Raw genomic sequence first — 25,369 nt, 5'->3', positions numbered from 1 at the left:
TGTAAATGAATAAATTTCATAATATGGTGAATTGAAAAATTAACTAAGAGAATATACTTAATATATAATAATATGAAGAATATTTTTTATATGTATAACAATAATAAAATGAGAAAAAAATTGAAGAAAAAGTTTTAAATAAAATTTTACTCTAGGATACCAAAAAATACTTTTAATATTTCTATTTACATATATACTCGTACATACGTATACATATTTTCTAAATATATTATTCTCAATAATTCATTTAAAATTTGTTGAATTCGTATATCTGTTAAAATTAATTGTTATAATTGTTTGTGATTGTGAAAAATATATTATGTACACACATATTTCACATATATATATATATATATATATATATATGTATATATATATATATGTAAGTAAAGAATGTAGTGTTAAATTTATTGGTATGAAACCACACAAAAAGTATGGTGTTAAAAAAAATTTATAAAATAAAATACGATATTAATTAAAATTTTATATTATAAAAATAAAAATTATTATATACGATAAAAATTTTTTTTAAATATGGTTTATTGAAAGTTTTAATTTCAAAATAATTATTCAATTTTATGATCGTAAGCACATAAGATTAAGAAATTATTTTTTCAATTTCTATACGTACCATTAATATTGAGTAAATACCATTATTCCCTCAAAAATTTTTTGAAAAATTTTTATAAGAAAATTTGATCCATACGCCGACTATTTTAGATATGGATCAAAATGCGTCCCAAATCGAATTATAATTGGAGGTGGATCAAAACGACATTTACTTATCTATGAAACTAAATGAGATAGCGAAAAACTGATTACATATAATGAAAGATCATGCTCGAAAACCAATAAAAGCCGTCTTAAGTCAAAAATCGTCAAAGTGGCGTATGGATCAAAATAGCACTCACCCGACGAATATATCCGTAGATTGTATGTATATTTAAGAACCATTAAATTATTTGAATATAGAAACGATTAAGAAATGAGTAGATTTTTCCATTATGTGTCTGTTATAGACCAGATTTAGTCTACGATTAATCTGAATTAATCTGATAAAAAAATTAGAAACGTATCGAATTTTCATCAGATTTTCTGACAGATTTTCAAAAATAACATGGCGGAAAATAAATTTTTAAAAAAATTTTGCCACGATCAGCTGATTTTTGTTGCCAGTTTATAGATTACAAGTATTAAAAATATTGGCGTCACAAGTTTGACGCATGTAGATTAAATTGTTAACTTTAAATTATTCTTGACACAAACCTTAAAAATAAATTTGTTTCTTTTATAATGGGGCATACTTTTCAATGGAATACTATGCACAAATTTCAAATAAAAAATAAACTAGAAATAAGAAGTAACTGTAATACAAATATTTTTTTTACTGTCATATAAAAGAAAAAAAATTTCAATTTTCTTTATTTATTGTGAATTAAAATAATTTATTTTAAATAAATAAAGAATTCAATAAAATCTAGAAATAAATATAAAAAAAAATATTAAAATATTTTTATTTTTTTTTTTGGAAAATCTTGAAATAATTCTTAAATTTAAAAGATAAGAATATATGGAGGCTATAACAATAAATTGAATTGTCATTGAATTTTTTCCTTAAAACTCACCGAAAAATTCTAGTTAAATTTGAATTTATATACATACATACATATATATATGAGTAATTTATATAGAAATATCGTAATTTTCAAATTAAATTTTTCGAAATGTCACAATGAAAGAAATTCATTTGAAGGTGTCAAATATTTTTGTTTCATCTCTCCTTAATAAATTCAAATAATTACAACATTTATTTTATTTTTTCTTTAGAAAATTTTCTGACATATATTTTTTGTTTTTCTTAAGTGATATCCTTGAATTAAATTACATTGATATTGTACATATATATATATGTACATAAATGTCATATTAATATGTATACATACGTATCTATACATATATAATTTTCTTAATCCTATTTTCATAATAAGAGGATTTTGAAAATGTTGTTAAATTGACCAGAATAATTTTTTATTCCTATTTTTTTTTCTCTTAGTTTTTTGTTTTTCTGCTCCTTAATAAATAATTCACCATAATATTAAGAGGATATACTTTTTTTTTATTCGTTTTTCTGGGACATTCACATCATCAAAGTTAGTCTCTTTAAATATAATATGGTAGCTGTGTGTTCTATAACAAAAAAAAAAAACGAAAAGAAATTTAACAAAAAATAATAAATTTATTGTGAATAGACGAGACATTGTTCAAGTATATTTTATAACGCCTCTATATACATTACATAATAAATTGTATATACATATTTACATAATGAATGTAATAAAATTTTTGCATAAAAGTATTTTGAATATACAATTAGATTCGTATATAAGCGATTCGCGCGAAAGGAAAACTGATTTTTGTCAGTAAAATGAAATTTTGTCAGTTAATCTCAACAGTTTTGGCTTCACAATTTTCAGATTTATAAATACCGTAAGCAAACTCGTCAGCTATAAATAAAACTCTTTGGAAAGTAGACGAGGACATTCGATTTGCTGAAGAAATTCAAATTTTTTCGATCTGCCTTAATTCCTTTAACAAAAACAAAAACTCCATTTGACATAACAAGCAAATGTCAACTTCATTCATTCGAAAAGAAAAATTTGTGATTGTAATTTGAACTTTCTAACATAAAAACCCGACGTAAGCAACAAAAATACTCCAATTTTCTGATTCCGATTTCTGCACACGATGCTTATACTCGGTCTCACTGTATAAATTTATGAACTACACATTTTACAAGCATATACACATTCAAAGCTACATAATTTGTTTTTTCTTTTTTTTTTTTTTTATAACAAAATGTTAATAAATTTTATTTAGTCGAAAAATTTATGTGTTCACCATACGAAATGTAACGTTGCGTTAAAAAAAAAAAAATAATATCGTATATTTACTCTATCGTAGACGGACGCAGAACTTGTGGTTGTACCAAAAAAAAAAAAAATGCAAAATAAAAGCCTAGAATGAAAATAAGAGGAAAAAGAAAGAAAATAACTGTATATTAAATTTCATTAAGGATACGCATATATAATACAAAGAATTCAAGTTAAGGACATACAAATATTTACGAGAATATGTTAAAATTTTTTGTAAATACAAGTTCCAGCTCATGTATACGATGGTCGTCCACTATCATGAGAAAATACATATTAATATTTCACTGATCTTTAGAGTTATGTCTGCATATACTGCCAGAATAATATGTGTATATACAGTGAAAATACAAATATAATTTACTTTGTCCTGCTTGGTATATAGGAGGATAATTTAATGCCTCTATTATATATATTAAAAGTTTACATACAAGCGTATAATCTCAAATATCTCAAACGAAAAAAATTTTTTTTTCTGTTACATGTATAATATCCTTTTTTTGCGGTATATACATAATGAATTTTTTTTATTAATAATTTTTGTGTTACACTATACACAAATATCTACACTCATTACATACTAAAATTAAACAAGCAATCTGAATTTTCGCCAAAAATATTAAAAAAGAGAAAACACACAAAAAAATTATACACACAAAAAATAGGACTATAAAAATAAAGAAAAAAATTAAAACATAAAAAATTTAACAAAGCGGAAAATCTAAAAAAAAAAGTAGGAAAAATAAAAAGCAAAAAAAATATACTATGGAAATTATGCAGATGAACTTAAAACCGCACTGCTAACACCAACACACATTTGCTATCACAAAGATATCTAGACTATTTAACACACTGAAAAATGGTCATGAATCATATTAATGGAATTAAGGATGTTAAAGGATTCAATAACATGATGTCGATGATAACAGAACAGAACAAAAGAATAGAAAATAATGAAAGAGAAACAGAGCCAACACAATCATGTTATAGACAAGAAGTTGAGTGTATGAAACAATCATTGTTTAGCATTCAAATTCCAAAAAAATAAAATAAACGTTTAATGTTATGCTCCATAAAGATTATGAAGTGATAAGTTACTTAATTCAAAAACAAAAATGGAAAAGATGGGGTCAAATGAACAAACATTGTAAAATTAAATTAAATTTGTAATAGGCTGCAGGAAGGAGTTTTAAATTAGTTGAACATATTTTCGTATTGCATACCTATAGGATTAGAACAAAATATTTTATAACATTAAATATTTTATAACAAAACCTTTTAAAAACCTTTAAGACCTTTTTGGGAATTTTAAGAACCGATGTTCAAAAAAGTTGTCGAAGAAATTTTTTTAACGACCAAATTTGTTGAATTTTTTTAAAGACCCTACCGCGACCTTACATACTATGGGCCCTTGTACAGTATAGCGAGAAAAGTTTGTTTGTTTTTAATACTGGGGCCTTATTATGTAATTCAAATTCCGTGAAACGATTTTCATATTTGCAGAAATGGAAAGTTAGGACAATACAAATTGATTGGTACTACCTTATCATTTTTTTTGAATATAAAAATCGTTCCACGAAAATCGAATTATATAGCAAGACCTTTGATTTGCGTACAATAAAAATTTGAATCTATGTCAAAATTCAAGTGTTAATAGCTCTTTCTCTAGTGATTGTTTCAGCAGAGAAACGGATAGACAAACATAGAAACTGACGGACGGGTATTGCTACCGAAACCAATATTAATTTTAAAAAAACCAGAGTAGCCCAAAACATAAAAATATATTATAATAGTTAAAATTTATTATAGTTTCTACGTTAGGCCACTTTGGTTCTAAGCCACTTATATATTGTGTTGAAAGAAGTGGCAACTCACACAACTCATATTTTTATTTAAAATTCGAATTCAATAAATTAATATTTTCAAAAATTTTAATATTCGTGTGCATTATTTTAATTACAAATTGCTGTAAGAACTTTTTTTTATCAACAAATATAAATTTATATAAATGCATGTGCGTATGAGTTAAACGGAAATACAATTACATATTTAAATAATATAATTTAACCATATAAAACAATTACAATTTAATTAAATTTAAATAATTATTTGTAATAATAATTAAAATTTCATTATTTTCAAAATAATATTATGTAAAGCACATTAAACATACATAATATTCATATATACACAATTTATGTTTATACTACATATAAGTATATAGCATTATGTAAGCGTGAAGAATACTACAAAAGGAGTGTAATTGTTATTTTGTTTGGTTGATAATGGATTAACCATAATAAAAAGCGAGTGGGGGCTAGTATAATTGCATCTACATTAAATATTATGAAGAAATTGCAACAATTATTACTTTTATAAAGAAAAGGAAAAAAAGTGAATACAAAGAATCTTCCTTTTGTCTTATACCAAAATATAATGGAAAATTTTAATTACAACGCTGTAAGCGCATTGTGTAATAATTATTATAAAAGGTAATGAATCAAAAGAATATTTGAGTTGATCGTTACAATATTAAGTTTTATGTAATATTTTAATAATATTGCGTGGAAGTATCTTATATACTAAAAATAACTATTCGAAAAATGAAATATAAATTATGTGATAAGAAACGTAACAAGAAATTTTTTAGTTGTTCTCAAAATTTTGAATATTTTCGAAATTTTTCAAAATTTTCGAAAATATTCGAAATTTTTCAAAACATTCGAAATTATCCGAGATTTTAAAAATTTTTAATATTTTCGAAATATTTGACATTTTCGAAAATTTTCGAAACATTTTCTTAATATTTTTTTGCATATTTTCAAAATTTTTCATAATATAAGCATATCTGCTTCCTTTTTACTATTTTGTCGCGATTTTTTAATATAAATTACGCATAGTTTAAGACTTATACTAAGCTAACAAACATCCTGCATAAAATTTAATTACAAAAATAAGCAATAATTTAAATTTAATTTCAAATAAAATTTTGTAATTCAGTTGTAAAATTAAAGTAGCATTGCCACAGTAGTCCGCAAAACGAAATAAAACAAAGATCAACAAAAAAAAAAGGAAGCAAATTTTTGGCTTGAAATACCAAAAATTCTTTTCAGATTCAGTCAAAAATTAGAATCCCATAAAAATCATTTTGCGTTCTCTTCTATATGCACATACAAGTGTAACAAAATATCTGTAAGGATATTTTTCGGAAATGATAATATCTATATCATATTACCAACTGAAAATTTATTTTTCATTACATTTCGAGTTTAACAAAAAAAAAAAAAAAAAAGAGTTTTCTGTTTATTTAATTAACGCTTCATTTGATCGAGATAATTGCTGCAATGACATTTTATTTCTGAATACATTAAATTATGTGAAAATGTTTAAGGATAATAACTGCACCATCAATATATAAGAGGAGCATGTATAGACGGATGAAAATTTTAAATATATGCACTCTACACACATTTATGAATATGTATGTATGTATATACAATCATAATAAATAAATTAAAATAAAATTTTCCTATTTTTTTTGTTGGTATTTTGTTTTCCAATTTACGATTTTTAATGCTGAGCTCACCAATCATGAACCAATAATAATGGTCTCGTATAAAATGGTTAAAATGAGGCAAAATAACAACAAAAAAATTATATATATATATATAGAGTATTTATACCATATAATAAATTACAAGGATATGTACATTTTAGTTGAAATTAAAAGGAAGAATGCCAAAGGGAATTTTGTATATAAAAATAAAATTCCGATGAAATGTGATTTTTATGAATTTGAATTCATTAATTTAATGAATATAACGAGTAACGAGTAAATTGTATGTTTTTATTAAAATATAGCAAAAGTTTTTATAATTTGTATTGTATATGTTATATATAAAATATATATTGTGTGTGTTCATATATGAGTAATGGTTGAAATTGAAAATTTTTGAATGTTTTTACTAAAATTTGAATGTAAATTTTTTTTTAAATAGTTGGTCCTTGGTAGAAATTCAGAGGTATGTATATGTAATTAATTATATATAAAATTTGTTTATCAAATTAGTAAATCATATATGATTTAAACTACATGTGTATATGTATGTATAGCAAAATATGTGAATTATACATATTAGTATATTGCATAATGAAGGTAGTGTTCTATAGTGTTAGGTTAATTTAGAAAATTTTGAGTTATTCATTTCTGTAATTAAATTATTTATAGAATTTTTGTTTTGATGGTTTTTGATTAAAAATGAAATCTATTAATTATAAAAGCTCATATTCGTACATATACGAGTATACAGAAATAACTTGGAGGTCATAATGAAATTCATGTAAGATTATTTAGAAATCCAATACATGTATATAATGCTAAATAAAATGTAAGCAAAAGAAGATCCGACTGGTACATGTATGTATCAGTTAATTATTAAACTATTGGAAAACCGGGTACAAAATTTTAAATCAGTTGTCCTTTAATATTGTGATCTTATTAGATTTATTTAAAAATCATGTACACCTTTTGTGCAAAGGAGACATTACCCCAGTTGTTCCCAGTTATCGGGAAACGTGAGCAAATATACAAAAGTAAATTAATAAGAATTTGAACATTTTATTTGGAACAACAGAAATAAAATCTTGGTACGCCAGTGTTTTTAACTGTAGACATAAGGTAGCTGAGTTTTTACGAGAATTACTTGTGTTATTCCCAAGTTACTCAAATATTATTTGTGTTAGGAGCAATTTTGCATTACAAAATTTAATTAGAGATATTATGATTGAAAAATATAGTAAAATTAGAATGTAAAACTTATTAAAGCCAAACACTATACTATATTGAATTAGTAATACAAGGTGTAGTGTAGTAATCATGTGGATTATAGTATAAAGCAATTGTAAAGAACATTTTGTCGGCAATTTCTTCATACCTCTGTAGTTCAGTTGGTATATAGAGCGTCCGTCTAGAAAACGGTAGGTCACTGATTCGAGTCAGGTTCGACGAGAAAAATTTTTTTATTTTTCTGCCTTTAACTGGTTTCTTTGATTACGTCATCCACCTGTTCTGCAGTTGTATGAAGAAATTTCCAAACACTACTATTTTAGAATCAAATTGAAATTTTATTCCCCATACTAGAAATTCGTTATTTTAGAACAAAATGTTAAGTTATTCTAAATCCCATCCAAAACCCCATAACATTTTTACAATTTTTAATCTTTTAATTATCAAATACAGAGAAAAATTCCTGAATGGTTCCTAAATGAGTTTTCATTGTGTTCTCATTTTTAAAAACTTTTTGAATTTATTCTCAAATTAATTTGAAAATTATGTGAATAAATAATCATTTGTTTTATATTTATAGAAAAAAAACACTAAAATAAAAATATTACAAATTGTTATACTGTTCTAAAATTTTAATATAACAAAAAAAATGTAAATGAACCCCTTCCATTTTGCAAAGTGAAGTTGTTAAAAAGTAAAAGTTTTTATAATTAAAACGGAATTTGTAATTCTAAACAGTGGTAAATATGTATGTATATATATATGTGTGTATAACTGTTAAAACCTGATTAAAATGAAATTTGTCATAAAATGAATTCTCTTCAACACCTATTCAGATTTATACTGTTATTATTGAATATTAAAGAAAAAAACATTTCTCAAGAGAGTTTTCTCTCCTAATGAGATTCCATATGACAGAAATGAACTTTTCTGTAGAATTATTCTTTGTGTATAACAAAAATATGAAATTATTAAGACAAAAAGAAATTCTGTGAGTTCACGAACTCATAAATTTTTGTTAATTATTCTTGGTGTTTTATAACATAAAACGTTCTCTCTCTAATTTTTATACTATTTTTTTTTTTTCCTTTTTTATTAAAATATAATTTTCTATTGTCTTCATATTTTTAAAATGACGACACACAACAAACTATATCTCTGAATTTTCTGAATTGAAAAGAAGAAAAAAAAAAAAATTAAAAAAAAAATTTTTTTTTTTAAGAAAAACGTTAAACGAGACACTGGAATTGGAAACGAAATTAGATGAGATTTTCAGGGGGAATTGCTGCAGTGTTTTATTTTTAACAAAAGAAAGAAATTTATGGTTCATTGCAATTTCACCTATTTGGAGTTTTAAAATTCTTTGCGCTGTTACGCTGTTGCTGTTTTTCTGTTGCCCCATATTATTATGAAAGTTTGTTGCTTTGTTTTATCCCTGGTGTTTTGTTTTTCGTTAAACAACTATTATATACAAAAATAATAATTATGACGCTGACTTGCAATGAATGGTTGAAAAGGACACCAAATAGAAAAACAAGAAAAACAAAAAAATGAAAATTGCTATTAAAGAGCTAAAAAGTATTCTAAAAAAAAAATTGTTTATTTTTCTTTTATATTTTGAGATGTAAAAAGAGCGAAGTGAAAATAACGTGAGAACTGTAAAAGTATAGAAGACAGAATAAACGACCAGTTAAAGGATATACTATGGGAGTCCAATCCTCCACTCCCTCTCCCATTAATTCTACATAAAATACAATTTTTCTTCGTCTTATACCAATTTTTTTTTTAATCGGAAGTCGTGCGAAGAGTTTTGGCATTAATAGAAGGATATAATTAAAAATAATCATGACATTTGCTTTAATTTACAATATAAAAGTATAAAATGCAGTAAAACATTTTTTTTTTTTTTTTGAAAACATTAAAAGAAAAGATACTTGAAATTGAAATGCATTTAAATTGTGCATTATGCAGTAAAAGTAGGCAGATTTTTTTCATTTTATTTTTTCTTACTTGGCTGCAGAATATTTGACGTAGTTAATGTTTGTTATTCCTTTAAGTTTTATATAGAAATTCATAGTAAAACAAAATTTGTGATAATTGCTGCTCTTTATATAGAAATTATTGTATAGACATTATTTATAGTTTGTGTTTTTGTATTGAATAAATGGTATTTTACATGGATTGTATACTGTACAAATTAAATATAAAATATCAGTGGAAGATGTAGTGTAATATTAAATTTTCTAAATAATTTTTAATTACCAATAGTGTACTCGGCAATGATGTAGTATTTGTGTCTCTAATGATAACTAATAACGTGCAAATTTTGAAAACGCACGACTTCCTATTAAATAATTTAGTAGGAATTATTTTTCTTATTATAAAAAAATGTAGAAAAAATTCTAAGACTATTCATTTGATGATTTGAGTTTACGGTTATCTTAAAATGCTTTTCCTTTAATTGTATAACTAATTTGTCTTTTACACGACAACTAGAATTGTTTCACCAATGGCTTGTCGAGAAATGTTTTATTTTAATAAAACAAAATATTTTTGTTGTTCTTCATTTCCTGATTGGTGACCCCTAAAAATATGCTAATGTCATTTTTCGATTTCTAATTTTTTTAACACTAAAAACTGTGTCGAACTTAAAAGCTAGCAAGATTGTTACATTGCCGCTCTTAACCAAAAAAAATTAGGTATAATGCCTAGTATAATTCTTTTTTGAAATTTATTACTATAAAATTTCTCCTAAATTTTATCGTAATCAATAATTACGATAAAATTTAGGAGAAATTTTCTCAAAAATTATATCGTAATCAATAAATTTATTCAATATGGATAGGCATTCAGATCTAATGCTGTACAAATAGTGTATAACAGTTTTATAAATATTATTGTATAACGGTTTAAACTTAAAGTCACAAAAATAGTTTCTATATTGAAAATTGTTGAAGTGATTTCTATGCTATTTTGCAAACTATGAATTTCAGTAATTTTTTTTAAAGCTAAATTACAATTTTGTTTTATATTTTTTTTTTTTTTTTGTGAAATGCAATATTACAATTTCATTTTCTTTTTTTTGTAGGGCAATAACTGTTCATTAATGATTAATCAAAATATACCAGACATTTGTCCATTTTTGGGTATTCCAACAATAATTAATCATAATGAAAAACCAAAAATTGTTATTCCATCAAATGAAATAGTTACAAAATCAACTGTAACAGAGGCATCAGCAGCAACAACAACAGCAACAAAAACAGCTACTGAAGCTACACAAAAAAATATAGAAGAAAATCATAGTGTACCATCACCGATGCCAACAAAATCAGTTGCTGAACCAACAACAGAAAAATCAAATAATAAAACAACTACAATTACAGACAACGGTACAACTCCATCAACTGGAACAATGTCAGCATCAGGTAAAAAAAATAATGAAAAAAATATTTTGCTACACAATTTCGTATCCTTTTTTTTTGCTTCATAATTTTTTTTTAATGGCTTTAAGAATAACTATGAAAATAGTAAATCTTGCAAAAAATATGACAGAGCAGCACATAAAACAAAAGTAACACAATTACTTTTGTATTTTTTATTATTATATTATTATTTTTTCGTTGTATCCCGCAAGGAACATTACATAAACATTTTAAGGAGCATTACATAAACATTATAACAAAATTCTGTCAATCCGTCTGTTATCATTTCTCATTTTCTTTACATATTATTTAACTAACATTTTTATACAATTATTGTAAACACAAATATCTACAGACATTTTACATACTTATAAACAATTATGATTGTTATGATGATAACGAATATAGAAAAGTATAATTAATTTTTTTCTTTCTCTTTTTTATTTTTTTTTTCTTTTCAACAACGTGCCTGCCTTATGATGACATCCTGGTAATTTTTATGTATGATAACGCCTGCATGCTGTTTTTTAATGAAAAATAACATTATATTGTTATTATTTTGTTGTTATTACATTGTTACATATAAATACACATATACTTATGTTTGTATATATAGGAATAACAGTTACATTTTTATTCTGTTTCGCTTTATTCGTTGGATGTATGTTAGTCCTTTTACGTAATGAAAATGTAAGAAGTAAAATACGTGGTGTATTAACAAGGAATTCTAATAGTGGCGTACAATATAGTCGGGTAAGATAAACTTATTTCAATTATATATATATATATATATATATATATTTTTTTTTTTAATATTTAATTAAAAAAAAATTTATTGGATTTTCGTTTGAAAAATTTTGTTTCGATTATTTTTTTTTAATAATAAAATAACTTTAAGAATTATTTGAATATAATTACGATACAATATGAATTGGAGAATTTTGTAAAAAAATATTGGTGCAGTAGAATTTCAATATAATGAATACTTCATTTAAGTCTTTGTTCTCAGCTCTATATAACAAAATCTGTGTTTTAAGGACATAATTCTTGAGCTGTTTTTGATTTTTCCTATTTATTCAATTTGTAAATTTTTGAGTGTTCATTATATTTAGGGTTTACTGTTTGTGAATTTAAATTTTTGCGTTTTAGTGTTATCGAAACTAATGAATAATTTTATTAGTTTTTTTTTTTTAAATAATTTCCTCCAATATTAAAAAATTTAAATTTTTCCAATATATTGATTATTAAATACCATTTAGGTTATTTAATTCATATTTTGTTAAGGATTAAATTATAGATGAAAATTATTTGGCAAAATCTATTTAAAAATTTTGTGTCGGAATTTTCTCATTTGCATTTTAAAAATCGTTTCTAAATACCTATTTCTTTAGACTTCAGAATAATTTTTCTGCCTGTCGTTTAGAAAAAGATTTGATAATTTTTCGTATTTCTAATTTTCCAAAATGCAGAAAAAAATTTATTTAATTCGAAAAATATATTTTACTTGTGGAAATGTACTTGGTTAACATACGCTATTTCATCAAAAATGAGTTTCTTCTATTCTTTTCTACTACTCAAACCTATATGCATGTTGTTCTCCGAAATATCTAAAACTAAATTCCCCACCATTCAATTTCATATTCATATTTAATTTTTCTCTCATTCTAAATTGAAATGGTTAGAATATTAGTGGATTACTTGCAAAAATGACAATTCGTGGTAAATTGCAATTTGAAATATTTAAGAAAATTTTTTTAAAGGCAAAAACTAACTTATGTCAAAATAGAATGAAAGAAATTCTTTACTTCAACAATATTAAAAATCTGATGTGGCCAGCGCATAACCGATCGCAATCTGTCAATGCCTAGTTTAGTGAAAATGTTACAGAAGAATCATTTCAATATTTTCAATTTTAAGGAAGTTAGAACTTTTAGCTTAACATACCTAGAAAGGTCTAAATTTGGCTCTAATTAGAATTTTGCTTTGTACCAAAACCCGAATTCTCTGAAAAGTTCACCCAGTTAATTTCAGTAATAACTAGAACTCAGACATCAAATTTCAGGATATTCCATTAATCCGTTCTGTAGATATGATAAAAAACGCAAAATCGTTCCAATTTCGGTTTCCGGGCTCTGATCTTTTCAAAAAAATTTTATAAATTCATTGTTTTAACAACCCCAATTTAAATATTCACTTACATTTTTGGAAATTCTACATACGTACGTTGCATAATCCAATAATTTTCTTACATTAGATTGAAATTTCGAAAAAATTGAACTTACGTGATAATTGATTATGCGTGTGTTTATACCCGTACGAACGTATGTTCGAAGGGTATACTAAATTTACCTTACCGTTTGTAATGCTAAGAAAAAACGGTCTTAGATATAGACTCAAGTGTATGTTTTTGATCAGTGTCGAATTCTGAGTTGATTTAGCTTTGTCTGTCCGTCTGTCGGTCCGTCCGTCCGTGAGTCCGTCCCAGGGATAACTCAAAAACGAATTGAGCTAAGTTCACCAAATTTTCACAAATAATTTATTGTATTTAAATTGGATTTATTTAAATTCGACATGATCGAGGTACTGGTTCGGGTAGCTGCCATACAGCTTCAAAATTTATTTGGCTATATCTCAGAAACTATTAAAGCTGCAATATTGATATTTCTCACAAGCAAATAATATTAGTAGTAATATAACAATTCTTTAAAATAGCTTGGCTCTTGCAGGTAGCTGCCATACAATTTCAGTAGTAGTTTGGCACACACAGTGTTTTGAAAAACTGGTAATACGGCAACTTAAAGTCATAGTCTTTCCCATAGTCAGTTATATTTATTCGCACATAGGATAAAAATTCGTACGGGTATCACAGAGTTGACAAGGTCAACTCTATTTTTTCCCGTTTTTAATTGTTTATTAATGAATTTGATTTCCCGAAAAATAAATTTATTTCGTTTCCTATACAACAATTATATTAAAATATAAATATTAATTTTAAATTATATATTTTCATAATAAATTCATAATTGTATATATTCAAATAAATTTTATATTTTTAATATTTATTGCTTAATTTAATTTATCATTGATTCAAATTAAAATGGAATTTTAATTCTCTTTCAAATTGTGTGTGTGTACAACGTGTTTAAGGAATTGGAATTTCATATGTGAAACAAATAAAAAGTTACCATAATAATTAATTAAATTAATAAAAATAATAATAGAAAAAAAAACCAAAATGGGTATGAATTTTTTTTAAAAAAATTTTTTTTTAAGTTTAATTAATATTTCTAACAAATAAATAATATTCTTATATATAAATTATATTATACTTATATATATATTCTTGTTAATGCAAAAGTAATAACATACAAATTTTTTATATATTAAATTTTTTGTTTTATTTAAATGTATTATATATATATATACATATTAATATAATATATATATATTGCACAGTATATACAAAAACAAAAATAAAAATTATTAGAATTTCATTTTAATTAGAAATTAACAGCAAAATTAATTTTAGAAAATTCTTTGTAATTTTATTTGATTTATTAAAAAAAAATTTGTAATTAAAATAACAAAAATTAACAAACATTTTAATTTTATATATAGGAAAAATTCTTTTCAAAATTTAAAAAAAAAATCTTATACACTTTTTTTAAAAAATTTTATTCATCGGCCTAAATTTTTCGCAAGTGGTTTTAGATATACGCTTTTTGCAAAATAATTTTAATATACGTTAGGACACTCTGATTTTGATAATATGAAATAGAGCTGCTTTAGTGCAATTAATCAAGTAAATTTGCTTTAAAATCGCTTTTATTTCAGTTCTTTCTTACAAAATTTTTAATTACATATGCAATAACATTGAAACTTTTATATGGTAAAGAGAATTTAGTAAATTATTACTATGAAATTCGGCCAGAATTTTTAATGCATTAAATGAAAAAACTTCAAATCACTTGCTATATATTAAACACCTAACTATAGAGAATACTAACAATTTTTCAATCAATTAAAAATCACTTGAATTCTCGTGAGGTGGGGTGAATAATGCGACTTCAATAATGCACTTGCAAGGTAAACTTTCCAAATGTATCACATTCCAAAAAGCTTTTAGCATTGTACACTTTTCCTAAATGCGTTCTATACGTAGTGGATATGTAAAATAAAAGTAAATCGGGTATGCCAAAAATCGAGCACGCTTTTCTTATACCTTGTCATATAAATGTTGCCAGAAAAATCCAATTAAATAAACAAGCATATATTTTCAGCAATAAAGAGCTAGTTTTTAAGTTTTTTTCCTAAAATGCAGCATAAAAGTGCTAAATTTTTAATGATGCAGTAACGTTTATTAAAAACTAACATTTGCACAGAACTTTAAATTGAAATTTTCGAGCAAACGTCAAAGTATGTATTAATATTGCAAAAATTGTATTCCAAAATGTATTCCAAAGCTTTAGCAGTTCTTTTTTTAAAATGTAAAGGTATTGAAAGCTCTGAGACGGTAGTACAATCATATTAATACCGTACTTAAACTTTTTATAAAGCATTATTGAAATCACAGTTTGTTTATTTTCATTTTAAATTTTAATGAAAGTTAATGTAAACTTTTTAAAATCTAAATACTTCGTCGATGAATATATTAAATGAACTAACCTAACCCTTATACAATGTAATTGAATATCGGTGACATCGGAATTGTCAATAAAAAAAAAATTGAATTCGACACAATGTATATTTAATACACAAAGTGTTGAGTTGCAAAATTTATAAAATTTTTGACATTGTGTCAATTCTGATTATTTTTAACATAATGTCTCTGATATTGTTGTCATCATATTTTTCAAATTGACATTAGTATATACAAAATACTTCAAATGGCAATTAGTGTTGCAGAAATGGTTCATGAACACATTGAAATAAATGAATTTCGACTAAATGTAAAATTTATTCGATCACATTTTCAATTGAATGCGACATTGTGTTCGCAATATTTTAAATATGTACATTTCCGATGTCAGGGTATATTATAATTTTTATAGTGCACCTTCACTTATTTTTTTTAAAAACAATTAATTTTCTTTCGCTTTTTCTACATTTAACTTTTATTTTTTTTAAATTACTAATAAATTAACATTTTTGTTTATTTATTTTTAATTGTATAAGAATTTTTAATTTATGTTTTTCATATTTCAAATTTTTTTTATACTTTTAAGGTACGTCACGAAGACGCTGCAAATTTATTGCTACAAAATGTTCCAGATGACTCGGACGATGAAAATCTTTTATAATTTATTTTTTTGCTTTTCTTTTTAATTTTAATTTTGAATTTTTATCATTAAAAATAAAAAATGTAAAGAACATTTAAACATTGTAACTAATATTTCTATGTTTGTAAGTGATCGAAAACAAAAAAAAAAAAAAAATAGAAAAAAAAAAACAAATTGTGAAGACATAATATTTTTGTATTTAAAATATTTTGAAAAATATTTTTATAAATTAAATAAACAAAATATAATTACGAGTATGAATTGAATTTTATAAAATTCATAAAATTTGAAAAATCAAAAAAATAATGCATAAAATATATAAAAATAAGAATAAGCTTTTTATATTTTTTAATGTTGTGAATATTGTTCAGGTTTGCGGGGAATTATTTTACATGAGTCATAAATATTTTACAAAGTTTATGTTTGTAAACAAATTAGCCATTACAAAAAAAAATGGCTAACAATAATACAAAATTTAATATGCAATTTAATTTGGAAGTACACAAATAAGGTTGAATTGAAAGTAATTAAGTTAAGTATGCACGTACAATAGAATTGTCAAATGGTAATTTGCGCTATTTTCTTTTATTCAATTAAATATACAAAACTTGTTTAAAAATTCACTCTTACACGAATTTCTTTTTCGATTTTTACGAGTTTTTTTAAAATAATTAAAAAAAACTAGGCGGTAACCCGAAATAGCTTGGTGACATTTGACACTGACATTATCTGATAATAAAATTTCAAATCGCATAAGTAAGTCAAGGCAGTATTGTCATCTATTCATTTCATTTTCATTATTTTCCAGTAAAATATTTTACATTTTGCTTCCTCCATTTAATTGAATTTAAAAGTTGACACTTAAAAATGCCATTAGCGTCACTTATAGAAAAATTGTGAGTTTGTCAAAATAATGTCAAAATAATTTGCAGAAGAGAAACATTTTCTTTCTCGAGTAGCCCCAGGTGAATATTAATAGTTGTCGTTGTGTACTACGAAAAGTTTACAAAATTATAATTATAACTCATGTAAAAATTTCCGAAAAAAAAAAATTATTTTTATTTTCCATTATAAAACTAAAATTTATTCAACAAATAAAATGTTTAAATGTAAAATTTTGCTAATCACAGTGTCTTTTCAAATAAAATTAATCGTATGTATGTATAAGTGTATATAATTTAAGTTTTTGAAAATTATGAAGGTGGGTTTTTCGATAGTTTTACATGAAAATTGAATATTCAGAGATCTGTCAAAATGTTGGTCAAATAAAAGCTTCTCAATAGTTTTATTAATCAAAAAGTTTGACAACTATGACATTTAAAGCTCCCGCAAAACTATTGAAAACTCACTTTTATTTTGTAAAATTTTTTAAGTTGTTATATAAAATTAAGCCTTTAATAATGTAAATAAAATTAATTATTGATTTTGTTATTTTTACATAACTATTAAAAATTATTTTCATTAAAAATGTGTTTGTCGATTTCTAAATGAAATACGAATAAATTTTCTATACCAATTATTTTTCACTTTGCATATCATTTGAATTTTTATATTTGTTTTCTTGTTCTAATTAAAATTTAATTAATTTTAATAAAATATAAAAATATTATAATTTTAAGTATATAAATTTAATATCATAAAGCATTTATAATTTGAAATATTTTCTTAATTTAATTCTAATAAAAATGAAAAACTGAAGCATTAAAATTGTCATACTAAAATCAGATTAGTTATAATTAATTGGAACTTAAAATTATTTTCGGTTCAATTTTTTTTTTCAAATACCGTAGATTTATTAATGAATTAATTAAAGATTTAATTTTATTAACCCATTTTTTCCTCGTTGTATTGATATTGGCAGGGACTTTTAAATTGTACTAAGCACGCGTTTTTGTTTTGAATTGCTTTTTGAAAGAGTTTTATTCCTGGTAATATCAAAATCTGTGGTAATATTCGCACATTGCGAAAAAATGGGTTAATTTATATTCAAGATTGTATTTAAAATCTACCATAACAAAAATTTTTGCACTTTTTGGTAGTAGTAATAACATTTTTAATTATAAATCATTGAACACAATTAAAGGCAATGTGCCTTAGAATATTTCATTTTTTGCCTATATTACATAATACTACTAAGTAAATAAGTATTAATATTAAAAAAAAATTAAGAAGGTTTTAATAAACATTATAAAGTTTGTTTTTTTTTTCATGTAGGGTGTATTTTTGAAAAAATAACCTTCTTAGAATAACAAAGACAACGAAAATTGGAAATGAAAATTAGAAATTGCTATTAAAATTTGATAAAAATTTTTAAAATAAATAAAACCAAAATAATTTAAAAAATTATAGAATATATTGAATAATATAGAGAAATAATAGGAGTTTGTGTTAGGGCCTCGTTTATACTTGCCTTTATAAAATAAATGGAACAAATTACAAAAAAAAAAATTTCAGAAATAAGTTACAAACTAGTGGAGAAAATTGATTATTTCCCACTGTAGTAAGTTTGGCAAAACTCAGCTCAGAGTAGACAAGTATGATGAGGACTTAAATTGTATTAAAATTTTTTTCTTTTTTGTTTCAATTTTCGTGTTTATTTAAAGAAAAAAAATTTCAATTTTAATAATGTAGTTTCATTTTTTCTCTCTTTATTTCATTTCTCTTGTTATAATATTCTCTTCTAATTTTGATCCGAACATTTATGTTATAATTGCTTTAGTACTCCCGTATGTTTCTTATTTTGTCGTATTTAAATTTAATAAGCGTATTGGTGAGTACGTATATGTATGTAAAAGGAAAGGGAATTTGATCTCAATTAAAACGGTTTAATTACAAAAAAATCTGTGGTTTTAATTCTTAAGAATGTTGGAAGACTATGTGTAGGGTATGGAATGAAAATAAATAAGCATTTTAGAATTAAATTATTTTTTTTTTCAAAATTAAATTAAGATATAAAGTATAAATTAATAATTTTAGTTTCTGGAAAATTGAAAAATTAAATTTATTTTGAATTATTTTGAGTTAAAAATTTTTAATTAATATTTTTTAAAATATTCACATAAATATTTTGTTGGTTACTTTGCAAATAGGGTTTGTATTTTTTTGTTAAATTTTTAGTGTAAATTTAAAATTTAGTTCCTTTTTAAAAAAAATGTCTAGATTATTTCAACATAAACAAAATTTTTATATAAAAAAATAAATTGCAAATTACAAAATTATTTTAAAATTCAAAATTAATTTTTCAATAAAGACAAGATATTTTTTTTAAAAAAAAAAAAAAAGACTATAAAATTCAAGTTTTGGCATTTTAAATGTCTGTGATAAATTTTTTGAAAATTTCAAATTAAAATTTAAATGAATTAATAAAAATTTTGTTTTTGTTTCATATAGCGAAATGTAATGAGAGTATTTAATACTGCCCTTGCCTTTTCATACTAATCAGGGCAATAATACTAACAAGGGCAGTAGTATTTAATAATTACAAAAAATTTTTATAAAATTCATTTAAAAAAACCCACAGAGCCTTATCTTTCTTATCTTATTAAATTTAAGGGAAGAACTTATAAATATTTTATTAAAATTCAATTTAATTTCAACTTGCAAACATTTTTCTTCATTTTTTAAATAAAAAATTAACAATTTAGTTGTTAATTTAACAAATAAATTATTCAAATTAAAATATTAAAACATTTAAAATGAATTTATTAATTAAATTTTATCGGTTATTTAAAATTTTATAAAAATATAAAAAAAAATTTTGAGTGCCTCGTGAAAAAATTTATAAAAAATTTAATTAGAAAACAAAAATTTTAAAATAATATTAAGCACTTAAACACCAAAAGGGTTGAAAAAATTTACCACCACCACCATATTGTATTAACTAAGAAAAAAAAAATAATATAAAAAAAATAATTAAAAAAAAATTTTCTTGTTTTTTTTTTTTTTTTTAAATTTAAGTTTACTAGTTAGAAATAGCAACCTAGAATGTAGGTGTTGGGAATCGAAAAATAATATTTTTTGTATAGGACTAATTATGTATTTCGTTTTTGTATTAATAGTTCAGTTTAAATATAAAAATTTAATTATATTTTTGTTATGTAATGTAAATAACAAAAAACCAAAAAAAAAAAACGACGAAGTACCATAAAAATTAACACTAGAAATATTGTCTAACGCAATGTGCTCTTATAAATGTGAATTAAAAATACCAAAGTAATTAATATAAAAATATAAAATTTAGAAAACAAAATGAAGAAAAAAAAAAATAACAAAATATATTTTGAAATTTAGAAAACTATTCTTAATTAATATTGTGAAAATATTGTAAAAAAAAACAAAAAATGTTTAAGAAATAATAAAAAAAGAAATTTTTTTTAAACAAATTCATAATTTTTTTAAATTGGTCGTATGGTGTGTTACACAATATATTGTGGATATTTAGGGCCTGATCGTGTATCTCGGTATTTTACTCGGTAAGTGAGAATAAAGTTAGTAACTATCATATATTCGTATAATGTAATTTTCGTGTGAGAAAAGTGATTCCGTATTGCGTATCTCGTAAATTTGAGACAATTTGAGAAAAAAATGCAATAATCCAATTGAAAAACTGAAATATCCATTAGAAAAATGGTGAATTCTGATTTGAAAGTGAATAAAATATGAGCAAAAAAGTATGATAGACTATAAGGCAGTTAATGTTATGCCGATTTAAGCTCTGCTATAGTTTTTTATTGGAATATAATTCATAGCAAATTTTTAACAAAGTTTTAAAAGTGACGTTTATAATTTTCACTCCGTCAATGTGTCCTTCCATAAAATTTGTATTAATGTGCTATTTTATACACAAAATTGATATTTGTTAAAAAACTCATATAATGTAGAAAACAATTTTTATCTACTTTTAAGACCTAAAATATTCTCAAATTTTTAAACAGCCTTTTCCTTAAAATTATATAAAAATGTTATTTTTTCGACAACCAATTTAAAATTTTTGGATAAGTAAAATTAAGAGAAGTAGCGGTAATTGTTTTCCGTTGAGAAGAAATAATTGAAATAATTCTATGTTGTAACCAACCTAATCTACGATACATTACCGTAATGTGCTTAAATTAACAAAATTCTCTGTCAGATTTTTTATTGAATTCGGAATAAATCTAGTGAATTTTCCAAACAAAATATGGAATTGTCAAATTTATTAGATTTCTTAACGAAATCGCCATGCATATTCAGTTTACAAAAAATGGAATTTTACCCACTTTTAAGTGAATTTTACAAGTGGAAATATATCAAGTAAATTTATGTTATGCTGATCAAATCCATTGTTCATTAAATTTTCTTTTTGGTAAAACGATTGAAACATTGTTTCTTCTTAACAAAATACAAAAGTGGAATGTGCTTATTATTAGATCTGCATTAATTTTGGTTCAGTTACTTGGTTTATTTAGGTAATCATATTGAACTTAATTCATAATTGTGTTCATAATTAATGGATTAATAGCCTATACTCCTGATATCATATTTCCAATAGTTCGACCATGTTAAACTCAACCAAGTATTACAAACCAAAGAAAGAGGAAAAATGAAAATGGCCTAAATGTTCTATAGTTTTTGGTAAAGGATTTAAAAGAATGCGGCGAAGTTTTTGATTTTGGAGGATAGCCCCTTATTTTTAAGCTGTGATAAAAAATTTAATTATTACTTAAAAATTAACAATTTTATTAAAATTTATATGAAATATTTAATTAATTGCTTTTGATTTCGTTTACGCTAAAAAGGATATTATACGTGCAACTATATCCTTATAAGTAATTACAGGTATATTTTTAATAAAATATACAATTAATGGAATTCTTTTTTTATATTTTAATTTTAATTTTATTAAAAGCAGGGAAGCAAAATGCCTCCAAAAGGTATAACTTAACTCTTATTAACTTCCGTTAATTACATTACATAAATAAAACATTGTCATCAAAAGCAGGTACTTCCTGTCATTCTCTCTATTTTTCCTTTCTCATTTTTTCATTTTATTTTCATTTTATTTCATTTATTTTTGTTTTTGTTTTTAATTTTACTCTTTGTTTTATAAATATTTACTGTTATGTCTCTAGTTTTTTTTTCTCTATATAACGCTTTCAATATAAAATGTTATTATTTTATTTATTTACTTCTTATCCTTCCGTTTATATACTATATATAAGGTTATATACGGTTATACATAACGCATACTACTAAAATTGTATAATTGTATAACAGTATTAAAATTTTATTCTTGTTTATTTCTTGTATATTTTTTTTGTTTTTGTTTATTATTGTTATTACTCGATAGTAAATAATTTTTACGCCCTGACTGAAAGCCATTACCAATTTAATATAGAATGGATTCCCAATTAAAATTATTTTCCTGTTATTAATAAAATAGAGAGAATGGAGAGAAATAAAAGTGTTAAAGGATTTTCCCTTAATATTTTAAATTTTCATTAAATGAATTGAAATAAAATTTTGTTTTTTTGTCAGAAATTTCAATAGAATAATAATTTTTTTTTTTTGTGTATGTTGTTAATATTTTCAGGCATTTTTTAATTGATCTTATTTGTAATTCAATGCGTTTGTTTTCCCTTAAACTCATAATTGTTTTATTAATATACTATGGATTATGATACGAATTCTATGCCTTACACAATGAATGAAAACATTACAAGACTAATAAAACAAATTTACTTGAACAGCTTTTACTTGCAAGTTCAAAACATATACTAGAAAAGTTTTCTTTCATATTTTATTATTATGGTCATTACGAATTATTTGTGCGTGTTTGAGTGAAGAGGTTCACTGTTTTGCTGATCGTGCAGTAAACAACTGCGCAGTGAAAAACTCTTGCTACTATCGTAGGTTTAAAACTAGTTCAATGATAATATTTTTCTAATTCTGTAGAATTAGAAAATACTCCCGGTAGATAACTGTAGAGTTCAAATATTTTTCCGTATTAATTATCAAAAATTCGAATCCAGTACTAATTATTAATCAAATTAAATTTATTAGAGAAACTTTCTTAATGTAGACAGAGACATTTTTCTTACTTTAAAAAATAGCACATTTTGTTTTAAAAATTTAATTTGTTATACAAAATTAGTAAGACAGATCTGTCTGTAACAGTAGTGTTAACAGACGAGTACAGTTAACGGCTAATAAATTAATTAATTAAACACGATGATAATTGAGACTTTCATGAAAATATTCACTTTTTACAATTATGGAGGGCACAGAATTTGAGTTTATTTACAATTGGGCATAAATTGTTATAATTTAAAAAGAACGAGAAATATTTGAAATATTTGTAAGAAAATGCGTAAATAGGTAAGAGTTTTATGAAAATGCACTTTATTAACATTTGAAGTGACAAAATAATAGACGAACAAGCGAGAGGACAAAGCACAAAGCAAAATTAATACGAGTAACAATAGAGTTATTAATTTCCCTAAAATACAATTGAAAACAACACTAATTGTTTGCAGGAAAAATCATTATGAAGACACAAAACAGTAGTTTCTATACACACATATACAAAAATAAAAAATAGCGCAGAGAGAAATTACAAAACGATAAAAAAAAAATTTGTTTTGTTTTTTTTTTTCGTTCCAAACAAATTAAGTACTTTAATTTATACAAAATTGATCAGACGGGAAGAATTCAATAATAATTGATGAGACCTGACGATTGAATTAACAATTGTTATTGTTATTGCCATTACCATTGTTATTTTTGTGTTAAAATGAAAAACAAAATAAATAACACAAAAAAAAAAAGGAAACAAATAATAAATAAAATGAAACAGTAGGATATTTCGGAAACAATAAAATGGACTTTAAAGGATGAATGATTTTGTATGTACTACTGTGTACTATAGCAGGAATATTGTTATACCTAAAACACAAACATACATAAGTATATATGAATGTATACTGTTATAATTTGAATGGGAATTGAATGTATAAAATATAAATGAAAGCATTAAAGCCTCATTCCTTTCTCATTTCTAAGAAATTTATTTAAAAAGCAAGAAAAAAAAATGCAAATTGAAATTATTAAGTTGGGAATTTTAAAAAGAATCTTTTGGGCATAATATTCTTAATTATATAAAGCCTATAGGTAGGCAACAATTATTCATTTATCAATTAATTTCGCCAATAATGTAGAAAATTAATTTATTTAAAATATAAAACAGGAATGGCAGATTGCTCTTTTTTTTCATACTGAAATCAATAAACGTTTGATCAATTAAAGTGGATTTCGAAAATTTCTTAATTACATAATGAAAGAAAATTTCTCAATACAACAGTAGCACGGAAAATAGAAGACCACAGCTGATTGAATAAAGGGGATTATTAACTTGAATTTATAGAGAAGTTGTACATATAATTGTATATAAAATTTTTATTAACACTAAGAAAATGGGAGCTATTTTGGATACTTTGGAATTCTTGTAAAAATTTATTAAAATAAATTATTGAAGTATTCAAATAATTAAATTTTATAATTAAGATTATTTGGGTTTAGTTCAAGGCATCTTGCTCTCATTAAATTTGTCGCCTACCTACTGTACATGTAACAGAATGAAATGATCTTAAATCTACTCATTCGTTCTGTTCCTCTTGATAAGAGAGGCCCTCAAATTAATTTGGAAATATTTTGTTGAATATATCCAATTGTAATTTATGAATTTTCCAATTTTTTCCTCACATCTACAATTTCGTATTTATTTGTATTTAGAAATTTAGTTGTCCCGAGAAATTCAGACCCGACCCTGTTTTAAATTTCATTTTTTTCGAATCAGATATTACATACAGGTACGAAATAGGTGAATGTAATGAACTTTTTAAAAAAAAAACTCATGTCCAAAACTATTTAAATATTAAAGTGTTTAATTATTTAATAGTTTTTATATTTATTTAT

General features: G+C 23.4%; 2 protein-coding genes across 3 annotated transcripts in view; one reads left to right on the top strand and one right to left on the bottom strand.

Annotated features, from left to right (window-relative positions):
• Positions 1–25,369, bottom strand: part of LOC129614373 (protein toll) — a 319,631-nt gene that overhangs the window by 88,578 nt on the left and 205,684 nt on the right. The window lies entirely within an intron of this gene.
• Positions 10,810–20,313, top strand: LOC129614374 (uncharacterized). Of its 2 annotated transcripts, XR_008697376.1 has the most exons (4): positions 10,810–11,144; positions 11,758–11,894; positions 14,289–14,380; positions 16,367–16,502. XR_008697376.1 is itself a non-coding variant. In XM_055528949.1 (3 exons), exons 1-3 carry the CDS (start codon positions 10,823–10,825, stop codon positions 16,439–16,441), a joined length of 534 nt encoding a protein of 177 aa, XP_055384924.1. In that variant the 5' UTR covers positions 10,810–10,822; the 3' UTR covers positions 16,442–20,313. The 2 variants fall into 2 exon arrangements, 1 of the variants encoding a protein (XP_055384924.1); XM_055528949.1 differs by lacking the exon at positions 14,289–14,380 and having other exon boundaries at positions 16,367–20,313.

The sequence above is a fragment of the Condylostylus longicornis genome, unplaced genomic scaffold, assembly GCF_029603195.1.
Source record: "Condylostylus longicornis isolate FDR11 unplaced genomic scaffold, ASM2960319v2 ptg000107l, whole genome shotgun sequence".
In the NCBI taxonomy this organism is placed as follows: Eukaryota; Metazoa; Arthropoda; class Insecta; order Diptera; family Dolichopodidae; genus Condylostylus; species Condylostylus longicornis.
Note: the sequence above shows the minus strand (reverse complement) of the source record. Positions and strands in the feature narration are given on the sequence as shown.

Excerpts from the sequence above, each read along its gene's own strand:
- LOC129614374 (XM_055528949.1), top strand. The coding sequence starts at position 10,823 with ATGATTAATCAAAATATACCAGACATTTGTCCATTTTTGGGTATTCCA. Across the intron at positions 11,145-11,757 it reads TGGAACAATGTCAGCATCAG|GAATAACAGTTACATTTTTA; the intron begins GTAAAAAAAATA and ends TTGTATATATAG. Across the intron at positions 11,895-16,366 it reads GTGGCGTACAATATAGTCGG|GTACGTCACGAAGACGCTGC; the intron begins GTAAGATAAACT and ends TATACTTTTAAG.